Below are 12,462 nucleotides of genomic sequence, written 5' to 3'. Positions count from 1 at the left end.
TCTTATGAGGAAAGGCTGAGGGACTTGATCATAGAATTTACAGTGCAGAAGGAGGCCATTCGGCCCATCGAGTCTGCACCGGCTCTTGGAAAGAGTACCCCACCCAAGGTCCACACCTCCACCCTATCCCCATAACCCAGTAACCCCACCCAACAATTTTGGACACTACGGGCAATTTAGCATGGCCAATCCACCTAACCCACACATCTTTGGACTGTGGGAAGAAACCGGAGCACCCGGAGGAAACCAACGCACACACGGAGGATGTGCAGACTCCGCACAGACAGTGACCCAAGCCGGAATCGAACCTGGGACCCTGGAGCTGTGAAGCATTTGTGCTATCCACAATGCTACCGTGCTGCCCTAATAGATATAAGACAGAGGTAGGTTCTTTACTCAGAGAGTAGTAAGGGCGTGGAATGCCCTGCCTGCAACAGTAGTGGACTCGCCAACACTAAGGGCATTCAAATGGTCATTGGATAGACATATGGACGATAAGGGAATAGTGTAGATGGGCTTTAGAGTGGTTTCACAGGTCGGCGCAAGGGCCTGTACTGTGCTTAATGTTCTATGTTCTATTTATTGCTTTATATCACGGACCCGGTGGGGGGGGGGGGGGGATGATCAAAATCATGGAGAATTTGGGCTATTTTCAGAGTATAAGTTAAATATGGGAAAGAGCAAGATATTCGTGATTCAGGCACGGGGGCAGGAAAGGAGGCTGAAGGAGCTATATTTTAAAGTGGTTAGGAAGAGTTTTAGGTATCTGGGGATTCAAGTGGCCAGGTTTGGGGGCAGCTTCACAAGCTAAATTTGGGCAAAGTAGTGGATCAAATGAGAAGGGATTTTTGTAGATGGGACGTGCTCCCACTGACGCTGGCGGGGAGGGTTCAGACGGTGAAGGTGACTGTCCTTCCGAGACTGCTTTTCTTTTTTCAGTGTCTCCCGATTTTTGTCCCAAAGGCTTTTTTCAGAAGTATGAATGTGGCGATGTCGAGGTTTATAATTGGCGGGTAAAACCCCAAGAGTAAAGAGGACACTCCTGGATGGGGGCTTTAAGGTATGACAGCGGGCAGGGATTGAGAGGTTTGGGGATCTATTCATCCAGGAGGGCTTTCTAACCTTGGAGACATTAGAGGAGGAGTTTGATTTGCCAGGTGGAACGGGTTTCGGTATCTTCAAGTGCGGGACTTTGTACGGAGACAGGTCCCAAGCTTTCCTCGCCTGAGGGGACTACAGGATAAAGTGCTGTCAAAAACAGGGGTTGGAGGTTTGCAATATTTGGGGTGTCGGAAGATCCGGGGGCAAAGAGGGGGAGGAAGGCCGATATCCTGGCCTTCTCCTCCCTGGTGGCCCGGAGATGGATCTTGCTGAGATGGAGGGACTCGGAGCCCCCGAAATCAGGAGTGTGGGTCAGCGATATGGTAGAGTTTCTCAGTCTGGAGAAAATCAAGTTCGCTCTTAGAGGATCAATACAGGGATTCGCCTGGAATTGGCAGCTGTTCATCGATTTCTTTCACAAAAACTGAATGTCAGCAGTAAGGGGGGAAAGGGAAAAAGTGGGGGGGTAGGAAAATAGGAGGCATGGTAATGTTAAATAAGGACAGGGAATTTAGTAAACGGGTAATTGGGGATAGGGTGGGAGAAGTGGGGTATGTGGTTTATTGTTTGTTATTTTAGGGGGTATTTTATGCCCCCTGCCCGGTTGTTTTAGAAATGTTAAATTGTGAAAATTACAAATGCTTCAATAAAATATTTTCTAAAAAAAAAAGATGATTTGGATGAGGGAACAAAATGTAACATCTCAAAGTTTGCAGATGATACCAAGTTAGGTGGAAGGGTGAATTGTGACGAGGATGCAGGGATCCTACATCATGATCTGGACAGGTTGGGCGAGTGGGCAAATCAATGGCAGATACAGTATAATTTGGATAAGTGTGAGGTTATTCACTTTGGAAGCAAAAACAGGAAGGCAGATTACTACCTGAATGGTTGTAAATTGGGAGAGGGGAGTGTGCAGCGGGACCTGGGTGTCCTTGTGCACCAGTTGCTGAAGATAAGCATGCAGGTGCAGCAGGCAGTAAAGAAGGCTAATGGCCTTCATTGCGAGAGGTTTTGAGTATAGGGATGTGTTGCTGCATTTATAGGGGGCCTTGGAGAGGCTGCACCTGGAATATTGTGTGCAGTTTTGGTCTCCTTCTCTGAGGAAAGATGTTCTTGCTCTCGAGGGAGTGCAGCGAAGGTTCACCAGACTGATTCCAGGGTTGGAGAGACTGTCATGTGAGGAGAGATTGACTAGGTTGGGATTGTTCTCGCTGGAGTTCAGAAGAATGAGGGGGGATCTCATAGAGACTTATAAAATTTTTAATGGGACTGGACAGGGTAGATGCAGGGAAGATGTTACCAATGATGGGACCCAGAACCAGGGGAACCCAGCCTGAGGATTCAGGGTAAACCATTTTGGACAGATATAAGGAGACATTTCTTCACACATCGAGTGGTGAGCCTGTGGAATTCAGGAAGTAGTTGATGCTAAAACTTTTAATATATTCAAGTGGCAGCTAGATATAGCACTTGGGGAGAATGGGATCAAAGGCGGGGAGAAAGCAGGATTAGGCGATTAAGTTAGATGATCAGCCATGATCGTGATGAATGGCAGAGCAGGCCCGAAGGGCCAAAAGGTCTTCTCCTGCTCCTATCTTCTACATAGATCATGATGTAGGATCCCTGCATCCTCGTCACAATTCACCCTTCCACCTAACTTGGTATCATCTGCAAACTTTGAGATGTTACATTTTGTTCCCTCATCCAAACATCTTCATGTATGCAATGGGTGGCACCGCGCCACCTGAGCACCATTCAGGCCCAGTCGCCCCAGAAGACATACGCCAACGGGGACCCAGGTCGCAGGGCAGGAATCACAGCAGGCCGCCTCTACTCCTGCTGTACCATCTGGGGATCCACCTAGAAATAGCATTAGGGCCCGTAATGCCAAGAAGTTAGACTAGTTAAGTTGGCACGGGTGCAGGACACAGTTCCGTTATAGTGGCTGGGACATAATTCAGTGTATATTTGTTCACATTAAACACCTGCTGCCACCGTTACAACCTATCTCGGAGCTCTTTCAGATCGGTGTGAGGGGCGGGATGGTCTGGGCAGGGCGGGGAGGGGGTGGGGGCCGGCCTTGCTAGGGGGGTATGGCCGGACCCTCTGGGTAGCCCAGGCTCAGGTGGATGGTGCTACTGTGGACATTGGCATACGATGTGGAGCACCAGAGCTCATCACAAAGCGGGTTGTCATCATCCGATGGACCAGATCCGATGTTACCGCCAACCCAGGGCCCCCATGTTCCTGACATGTTCGAGAACACCCCCCCGCCCCCGGCTGGCTCCTGGGTGACAGGGGTCTTCTCCTGCGGTCGTGGCTGATGACGCCTATCTGGAGGCCACAGATCGACGCGGAGACCCGCTACAACAACGCCCCATGGCGTGCATGTCATGCGACCTACCGTACCTGCCTGGGCTCTATGTCCTGCCCATCCTCTTCATCGGATGAGGCCTGGCGTTCCTCCTCCTCCTCTGACACATCAGGCCGTCACAATGCAGACCATCCTCTCAGCATCATACTGGAGAGCCCCTCCACAGCAGTCCAGGCACCTGAACTGCATCCTCAGGAGGCCAATGCACCGCTCGATCACTCTGCTGGTGCGCTGCATGGGCATTGTTGTAGCGGATCTTCACGTCGGTCTGTGGCCTCCAGATAGACGTCATCAGCCATGACCGCAGTGGATAACCCCTGTCATCCAGGAGCCAGCCGGGGGCGGGGGGTGTTCTCGAACATGTCAGGAATCGTCGAGTATGCCAGGATGAAGGTTTCGTGCACACTGCCCGGGTACCGGCACAGACGTGTATGATGGTCATATATCAGCTGCACATTCATCGAGGAAACCCCTTTCGGTTTGTGTACAGCAGCCTATTATCCACAGGTGCCCGTAGGGGGATATTCCCGTTGATGGCGGCGAACCCCACTGCCCAGGCATCCTAGTGGGCTCGGTCCACATTGAAGTGGATGTATTGAGGTGCCTGGACATATAGAGCCTCCGACGTCTGTGAGATCCCGGACAGGTCCCCACTCGGCGCTTGGAAGGACCCCATCACGTAAACGTTCAGGGCGACCGTCACCTTGACAGCCACCGGGGAGCAGGTGTCCTCCCCTATACCCATATGTTGGGTGCTCTATCATCTGGCAGATATACCGTACTGTCTCTCTGCTCAGCCAGAGTCTTCCACGGCATGCCTGGTCCATCAGGTCCTCGAATGACAGGAGGTACCGGTACACAAGAAGCACGTCCTCCCTGGCATATTCAGTTGCCGGCTCTCCAACCTGGGCGGCTGCCACCTACCCCGCTGCTGCAGCTTCCTCCTTTTTACCCTTAGTCTATTGGCTCTGATTACGTCACCTTTGCTCACGAGTCGCCAGGTATCTTTATGATACCGCCACATGGTTCAAGTTCAGGTTATGATTAATAATACAGCACACCGCTTAGTAAGGATTAAAACAACGGTCATTTATTATATACAACAAGCAATATTAATACCCTAATACTACTTTCTATATAATAAACCTATCACTACTGGCCAATACTTAACTTAGGAAGAGCCCACCAGGTCAGGGAAACGAATGGCTTGTCCAATCAGATCTGGCCCGCGGGATTCAAAAGGCTGCTACAGGTCAGTGGCTAGGTGTCTCTACCGTATACCGTATATGTTCCCTCCTCTCTCTCTTCCTCAGCATCCACTACGCTGGTTTCACGATGTTTAAAAGTACACGTGAACCACGCCATTGGGAACTCGGCCCATCAGAGGCGGAGAATCGCAGAGACCCGGAGAATACCGGGTCGGGCCCGCTAATGACATGCAAACGGTGTCTACATGCGTTCCAGAACGCATTGGCACCGCTGTCGAGGTGACGGAGAATTGCAACATGGTGTCAAACTGGCGCCTGACGCGATTTTGACATCAGACCGATTCTCCGCCCAATTTTGGCATCTGCCGAAGGAGAGTCCCGCCCAAGATGTGTGTGTTTTGGAGGGTTACTCCGGGTGGTGGTGTTCCCCATTGGCAGTCCTCAAAGCAGAAAGGTCCTGGTTTGCTGAGGAAAGTAATGTTGAAATTGTGGATGCTGTGAGCATAATCTTCCAATCCTCCTTGGGGTGGTGTCAGAGGACTGGAGGTTTACAACCTAATAAAGGTTGTAAACCCGCCGACTGCAGTCCAGTCAGCCTACATTTGAGTGTGGGGGGGGGGGTTAATTAAAAATCATGAAGATCATTAAAAAATAATTTTTTTCTCAATGGCTTCCAGTGTTAGGAGGTCAGTAAAGTAACCTCCTGAACATGCCTGAAATTTCAATCTCTGAAACTCACTGGCTTGTAAATTGCACAGAAATGATTATCTATAAATTGTGTAAGCTTGTGGTTCGCTCTCAATATCACCCTCCCTGCATGTCAATAAGATGCAGCTGGCCTGATTCTTGGTTGAAACCTTGTCTTTCTGATCTTTCAGCTGCAGGGTTCCGACACACCGAGTGGTTCGTATGACAGAATATCAGAGATGACCAACTGGTTTTGTCACCTTGTTGTACACTTACCTCATCTGATCTGACTTATGCTGCAGAGATGTCCAAACGTGCTGTGGAAAGATGTGGACTCCTCAAATTCACCACCGAACATCTACAACCAAGGATGCATCTGACATGGTGGAGCCATCACCCTGCAGCATGTGTAAATACCAGAGATAAAAGAGCAGAGGGGCACTTCTATACATTTATAAATATGATGGAGCCATCACTGCTCATGTGACAGGATAATAAAGGGGATTTTTAATGGAGGAGCAGAAAAATGGTTTCCAAGCGATCGGAATTGTTTCTTGCATCCAGTGGAGCAGAGGTATTAGAGTTGACATGAAGCCACTGGGGCACTATTCTCTTTCTCTACCTCCAGAGGTTGGCCAGGAAGCAGCTTTTTACTATTCCCGTTTCCACCCTTATTGGCAGGATTATTTAGTGTATTTGTACTGATGTCAAGTGATGTTCTTAATTTGTCTCAATTTACTACCATGTGCCAGCCCACCAGTGACAGACCTGTACCAATCAATACTGCCTCCTAGTGTTCAAAGTAGTGGACATCAGTTCAGAAGGACAGAGTATATGGGGGGATTTTCCAGCTGTTCAGTGCACACCCACCACAGGTTTCCTGGCAGCATGGAGTGGATTCAATGGTAATTCCGGTGACGGCGGTGGAACCAGAAGATTTGGCCAATGGTGGACCATCTCCCGCCGCTGAGAAACATGTTGTGGGAGTGTCCAGAAATCTCTTCCTTCTTCATCAGCACCACCCCACCCCCGCCATTTGGTACTTTTTTCACACTTTAATTGGGCACAGTGCGGAAAATCACAGACCTACTATGACAAACTACTGAAATGGTTGTGTTGGGGGTGGGGGTTGTATTGTTTCATCAGACAAAATGATGCTCCGGGTAGCCTGGGATCTGTAGGCACAGTGTTTCACACCCTTGTACTGAAATCTTGAGTGAGCCTCCCTAAAATGGGGAGAATGAGGTGGTATTGCCCCTGCTCAAAGGGTGCGAAGCCACCATTTAGAGCTCAGCCCGAGGACACAGCACGTAAAGGTTCGGCTACCAATTTGAAATTATTTGGGTGATCTCAATTAAAGCATGGCATTTGTCTCACTTGAAAATAGTGGGAAGGTATGAAGAAGTAATTAAAGAGACTAATAAAGGTGCTGGGGTATAAAGAGATGGAAGTTATGCAAAATGAACCATTATATTTCCCTATAATAATTGGCATGTAAATCACTTGAATGTCAAATGCCACTGAACAAATTTCTGCTCCTCTCTGTAAAGGCTGGGGAGGGAGTAGTTAAAAATTATTCTATGCAATAAATATTTTGTTTACTGATGTACTTCTATTGATAAAAGATTCTGGGTAAGGGAAAGTAAGAGATTTCAAAAGAAAATTAATTATCTGAAGAAAATAATGAAAATGAAATGAAAATCGCTTATTGTCACAAGTAGGCTTCAAATGAAGTTACTGTGAAAAGCCCCTAGTCGCCACATTCCGGCGCCTGTTCGGGGAGGCTGGTACGGGACTTGGTCTGATTTAAAAGCCACCTCTTTAGCCCTGTGCTAAACCAGCCCCAGGTGGCTAAATTGTGGGCTATGGGGAAAAGGCCAGGGACATGGTGAGTTGCTCTTGCAAAGAGCTAGCACAGACAATGGGCTGAATGGCTCTATGCTGTAACCATTTTATGATTCTAAGTGTGAGGCTTTGGGTGTGACTCCTAATGGGTGTGAATCCTACAGATTAGAAAGCAAGGTGTTGGATAATGGTGTATGCAATAATTGTAGACTGTCAGCTAAAATGATCCTCAATAAATTATGAAAAAAATCAGAAGCATGTTTGTTGTATTTATAATAGCTTTCATCGCCTCTGGACATCCTAGCCCACTTTACAGACAACTGAGTATTTTTAAAGTGTAGTAAAACATAGAACAGTACAGCACAGTATAAGGCCCTTCGGCCCACGATGATGTGCCGACCATTATCCTAAATCTAAGATCAACCTAACCTACACCTCTTCAATTTACTGCTGTCCATGTGCCTGTCCAAGAGTCACTTAAATGTCCCTAATGCTTCTGACTCCACCACCTCTGCTGGCAGTGCATTCCACATACCCACCACGTAAAGAACCTACCTCTGACATTGAAAACAGCGCGAGTGGAAAGTGAGCCGGGACATTGAAAACAGCGCGAGTGGAGAGAAAGCCGGGTTAGCGAAAACAGCGCGGGAGGAGAGAGAGAGCCGGGACATTGAAAACAGCGCGAGAGGAAAGAGAGCCGGGACATTGAAAACAGCGCGAGAGGAGAGAAAGCCGGGACATTGAAAACAGCGCGGGAGGACAGAAAGCCGGGACATTGAAAACAGCACGAGAGGAGAGAAAGCCGGGACATTGAAAACAGCGCGAGTGGATAGAGAAAGCCGGGACAGTGAAAACAGCGCGAGTGGAGAGAGAAAGCCGGGACATTGAAAAAAGCGCGGGAGGAGAGAGACCGGGACATTGAAAACAGCGCGAGTGGAGAGAGAGCCGGGACATTGAAAACAGCGCGAGTGGAGAGAGAAAGCCGGGACATTGAAAACAGCGCGGGAGGAGAGAAAGCCGGGACATTGAAAACAGCGCGGGAGGAGAGAGACCCGGGAAATTGAAAACAGCGCGAGTGGAGAGAGAGAGCCGGGACATTGAAAACAGCGCGGGAGGAGAGAGAGCCGGGACATTGAAAACAGCGCGAGTGGAGAGAGAAAGCCGGGACATTGAAAACAGCGCGGGAGGAGAGAGAGCCGGGACATTGAAAACAGCGCGAGAGAAGAGAAAGCCGGGAGATTTAAAAAGCGCGGGAGGAGAGAGAGCCGTGGGATTTAAAAAGCGCGGGAGAGGAGAGAGAGCCGGGAGATTTAAAAGAGCAGGAGCTGCGAGTCAGAGCGAAGATTTTAAAAGATCGCGGCCTAGTTTCGGGAGCCGTTCGGAGGAGGAGGAGCAGTCTCTGTCAGGGAGAGAACCTGAGAACATCTAAGACACTCAGAAGGTAAGAAGGTAAGTAAGTGATTTTTACTCATTTTTACTTTTATACCTTTTTCAAATTGTGTGTGTTGGGGGGGAAACTGAAGTGACATCACAGAAAAGCTGTGACCTGAGTGGCTGGTTGGGAATCTACACTAAATTTAAAAAATTAAGCATTGGTAACTAATTAAACATTTAATTATAATTTAGAGCGGTATCTAAGCCAGAGATCGGAGAGTACTATATTTAGCTTTCGCATTTATATTAGAAATCTAGTGCTAGGAAACAGAGAGTTAACTTTTAAAAAAAATATACATATATTTTTAAAAATTTAAACTTTTAATTTTAATTAATTGACGCAATGTCAGTTAGAGGGGTGCAGTGCTCTGACTGTGAGATGTGGCAGGTCCGGGAGGCTTGCAGCATCCCGGATGGCTTCATCTGCAGAAAGTGCACCCAACTGGAGCGCCTCACAGACCGCATGGTTCGGTTGGAGCAGCAATTGGATGCACTTAGGAGCATGCAGGTGGCGGAAAGCGTCATAGATCGCAGTTATATAAATGTGGTCACACCCAAGGTGCAGGCAGAGAAATGGGCGACCACCAGAAAGGGCGGGCAGGCAGTCGGTGCAGGAATCCCCTGTGGTTGTCCCCCTCTCGAACAGGTATACCCCGGATACTGTCGGGGGGGATAGCCTATCCGGGGAAAACAGCAGCAGCCAGAGCAGTGGCGCCACGGCTGGCTCTGATGTTCAGAAGGGAGGGTCAAAGCGTAGAAGAGCAATAGTAATAGGGGACTCTATAGTCAGGGGCACAGATAGGCGCTTCTGTGGACGTGAAAGAGACTCCCTGCCTCCCTGGGTCCAGGATGTCTCCGAACGGGTAGAGGGCATCCTGAAGGGGGAGGGCAAACAGGCAGAGGTCGTTGTACATATTGGTACTAACGACATAGGCAGGAAGGGGCATGAGGTCCTGCAGCAGGAGTTCAGGGAGCTAGGCAGAAAATTAAAAGACAGGACCTCTAGGGTTGTAATCTCGGGATTACTCCCTGTGCCACGTGCCAGTGAGGCTAGAAATAGGAAGATAGAGCAGCTAAACACGTGGCTAAACAGCTGGTGTAGGAGGGAGGGTTTCCGTTATTTGGACCACTGGGAGTTCTTCCGGGGCAGGTGCGACCTATATAAGGACGGGAGAGGCATAAATATCCTGGCCGCGAGGTGCTAGTGTCACACGGGAGGGTTTAAACTAGTATGGCAGGGGGGTGGGCATGGGAGCAATAGGTCAGAAGGTGAGCGCATTGAGGGAGAACTAGGGGCTCTGAGGCAGAGCAGACAGGGAGAAGTTGCTGAACACAGCGGGTCTGGTGGCCTGAAGTGCATATGTTTTAATGCAAGAAGTATTACGGGTAAGGCAGATGAACTTAGAGCTTGGATTAGTACTTTGAACTATGATGTTGTTGCCATTAGAGACCTGGTTGAGGGAAGGGCAGGATTGGCAGCTAAACGTTCCAGGATTTAGATGTTTCAGGCAGGATAGAGGGGGATGTGGCGGAGTTGCGCTACTGGTTAGGGAGAATATCACAGCTGTACTGCCGGAGGACACCTCAGAGGGCAGTGAGGCTATATGGGTAGAGATCAGGAATAAGAAGGGTGCAGTCACAATGTTGGGGATTTACTACAGGCCTCCCAACAGCCAGCGGGAGATAGAGGAGCAGATAGGTAGACAGATTTTGGAAAAGAGTAAAAACAACAGTTGGTGATGGGAGACTTCAACTTCAGTTTGTAAGGAGCATCCAGGAGGGCTTCTGAAAACAATATGTAGACAGTCCAACTAGGGAAGGGGCGGTACTGGACCTGGTATTGGGGAATGAGCCCGGCCAGGTGGTAGATGTTTCAGTAGGGGAGCATTTTGGGAACAGTGACCACAATTCAGTAAGTTTTAAAGTGCTGGTGGACAAGGATAAGAGTGGTCCTAGGATAAATGTGCTAAATTGGGGGCAGGCTAATTATAACAATATTAGGCGGGACATGAAGAACATAGATTGGGGGCAGATGTTTGAGAGCAAATCAACATCTGTCATGTGGGAGGCTTTCAAGTGTCAGTTGAAAGGAATTCAGGACCGGCATGTTCCTGTGAGGAAGAAGGATAAATACGGCAATTTTCGGGAACCTTGGATAACGAGAGATATTGTAGGCCTCGTCAAAAAGAAAAAGGAGGCATTTGTCAGGGCTAAAAGGCTGAGAACAGACGAAGCCTGTGTGGAATATAAGGAAAGTAGGAAGGAACTTACGCAGGGAGTCAAGAGGGCTAGAAGGGGTCACGAAAAGTCATTGGGAAATAGGGTTAAGGAAAATCCCAAGGCTTTTTACACGTACATAAAAAGCAAGAGGGTAGCCAGGGAAAGGGTTGGCCCACTGAAGGATAGGCAAGGGAATCTATGTGTGGAGCCAGAGGAAATGGGCGAGGTACTAAATGAATACTTTGCATCAGTATTCACCAAAGAGAAGAAATTGGTAGATGTTGAGTGTGTAGATAGCCTGGGTCACATTGAGATCCAAAAAGACGAGGTGTTGGGTGTCTTAAAAAATATTAAGGTAGATAAGTCCCCAGGGCCTGATGGGATCTACCCCAGAATACTGAAGGAGGCTGGAGAGGAAATTGCTGAGGCCTTGACAGAAATCTTTGGATCCTCACTGTCTTCAGGTGATGTCCCGGAGGACTGGAGAATAGCCAATGTTGTTCCTCTGTTTAAGAAGGGTAGCAAGGGTAATCCAGGGAACTACAGGCCGGTGAGCCTTACTTCAGTGGTAGGGAAATTACTGGAGAGAATTCTTCGAGACAGGATCTACTCCCATTTGGAAGCAAATGGCCGTAGAGAGGCAGCATGGTTTTGTGAAGGGGAGGTCATGTCTCACTAACTTGATAGAGTTTTTCGAGGAGGTCACTAAGATGATTGATGCAGGTAGGGCAGTGGATGTTGTCTATATGGACTTCAGTAAGGCCTTTGACAAGGTCCCTCATGGTAGACTAGTACAAAAGGTGAAGTCACACGGGATCAGGGGTGAGCTGGCAAGGTGGATACAGAACTGGCTAGGTCATAGAAGGCAGAGAGTAGCAATGGAAGGATGCTTTTCTAATTGGAGGGCTGTGACCAGTGGTGTTCCACAGGGATCAGTGCTGGGACCTTTGCTGTTTGTAGTATATATAAATGATTTGGAGGAAAATGTAACTGGTCTGATTAGTAAGTTTGTAGACAACACAAAGGTTGGTGGAATTGCGGATAGCGATGAGGACTGTCAGAGGATACTGCAGGATTTAGATTGTTTGGAGACTTGGGCGGAGAGATGGCAGATGGAGTTTAATCCGGACAAATGTGAGGTAATGCATTTTGGGAGGTCTAATGCAGGTAGGGAATATACAGTGAATGGTAGAACCCTCAAGAGTATTGAAAGTCAAAGAGATCTAGGAGTACAGGTCCACAGGTCACTGAAAGGGGCAACACAGGTGGAGAAGGTAGTCAAGAAGGCTACCTTCTCCACCTGCTTGACTTCATTGGCCGGGGCATTGAGTATAAGAATTGGCAAGTCATGTTGCAGCTGTATAGAACCTTAGTTAGGCCACACTTGGAGTATAGTGTTCAATTCTGGTTGCCACACTACCAGAAGGATGTGGAGGCTTTAGAGAGGGTGCAGAAGAGATTTACCAGAATGTTGCCTGGTATGGAGGGCATTAGCGGTTGAATAAACTCGGTTTGTTCTCACTGGAACGAAGGAGGTTGAGGGGCGACCTAGTAGAGGTCTACAAAATTATGAGGGGCATAGACAGAGTG

At 48.5% G+C, this 12,462-nt stretch overlaps 1 protein-coding gene across 1 annotated transcript in view; it reads left to right on the top strand.

The window, feature by feature from the left end:
- LOC140395331 (uncharacterized) overlaps window positions 1-7,473 on the top strand; it is a 215,191-nt gene extending 207,718 nt beyond the window's left edge. Inside the window, exon 17 of the mRNA XM_072482966.1 lies at window positions 5,565-7,473. Within this exon, the coding sequence (XP_072339067.1) occupies window positions 5,565-5,599 (35 nt within the window). The 3' untranslated portion in view covers window positions 5,600-7,473. The remainder of the gene's footprint in view (window positions 1-5,564) is intronic.
- The last annotated feature ends 4,989 nt before the right edge of the window (window positions 7,474-12,462 follow it).

The sequence above is a fragment of the Scyliorhinus torazame genome, chromosome 18, assembly GCF_047496885.1.
Source record: "Scyliorhinus torazame isolate Kashiwa2021f chromosome 18, sScyTor2.1, whole genome shotgun sequence".
Taxonomy (NCBI): Eukaryota; Metazoa; Chordata; class Chondrichthyes; order Carcharhiniformes; family Scyliorhinidae; genus Scyliorhinus; species Scyliorhinus torazame.
Note: the sequence above shows the minus strand (reverse complement) of the source record. Positions and strands in the feature narration are given on the sequence as shown.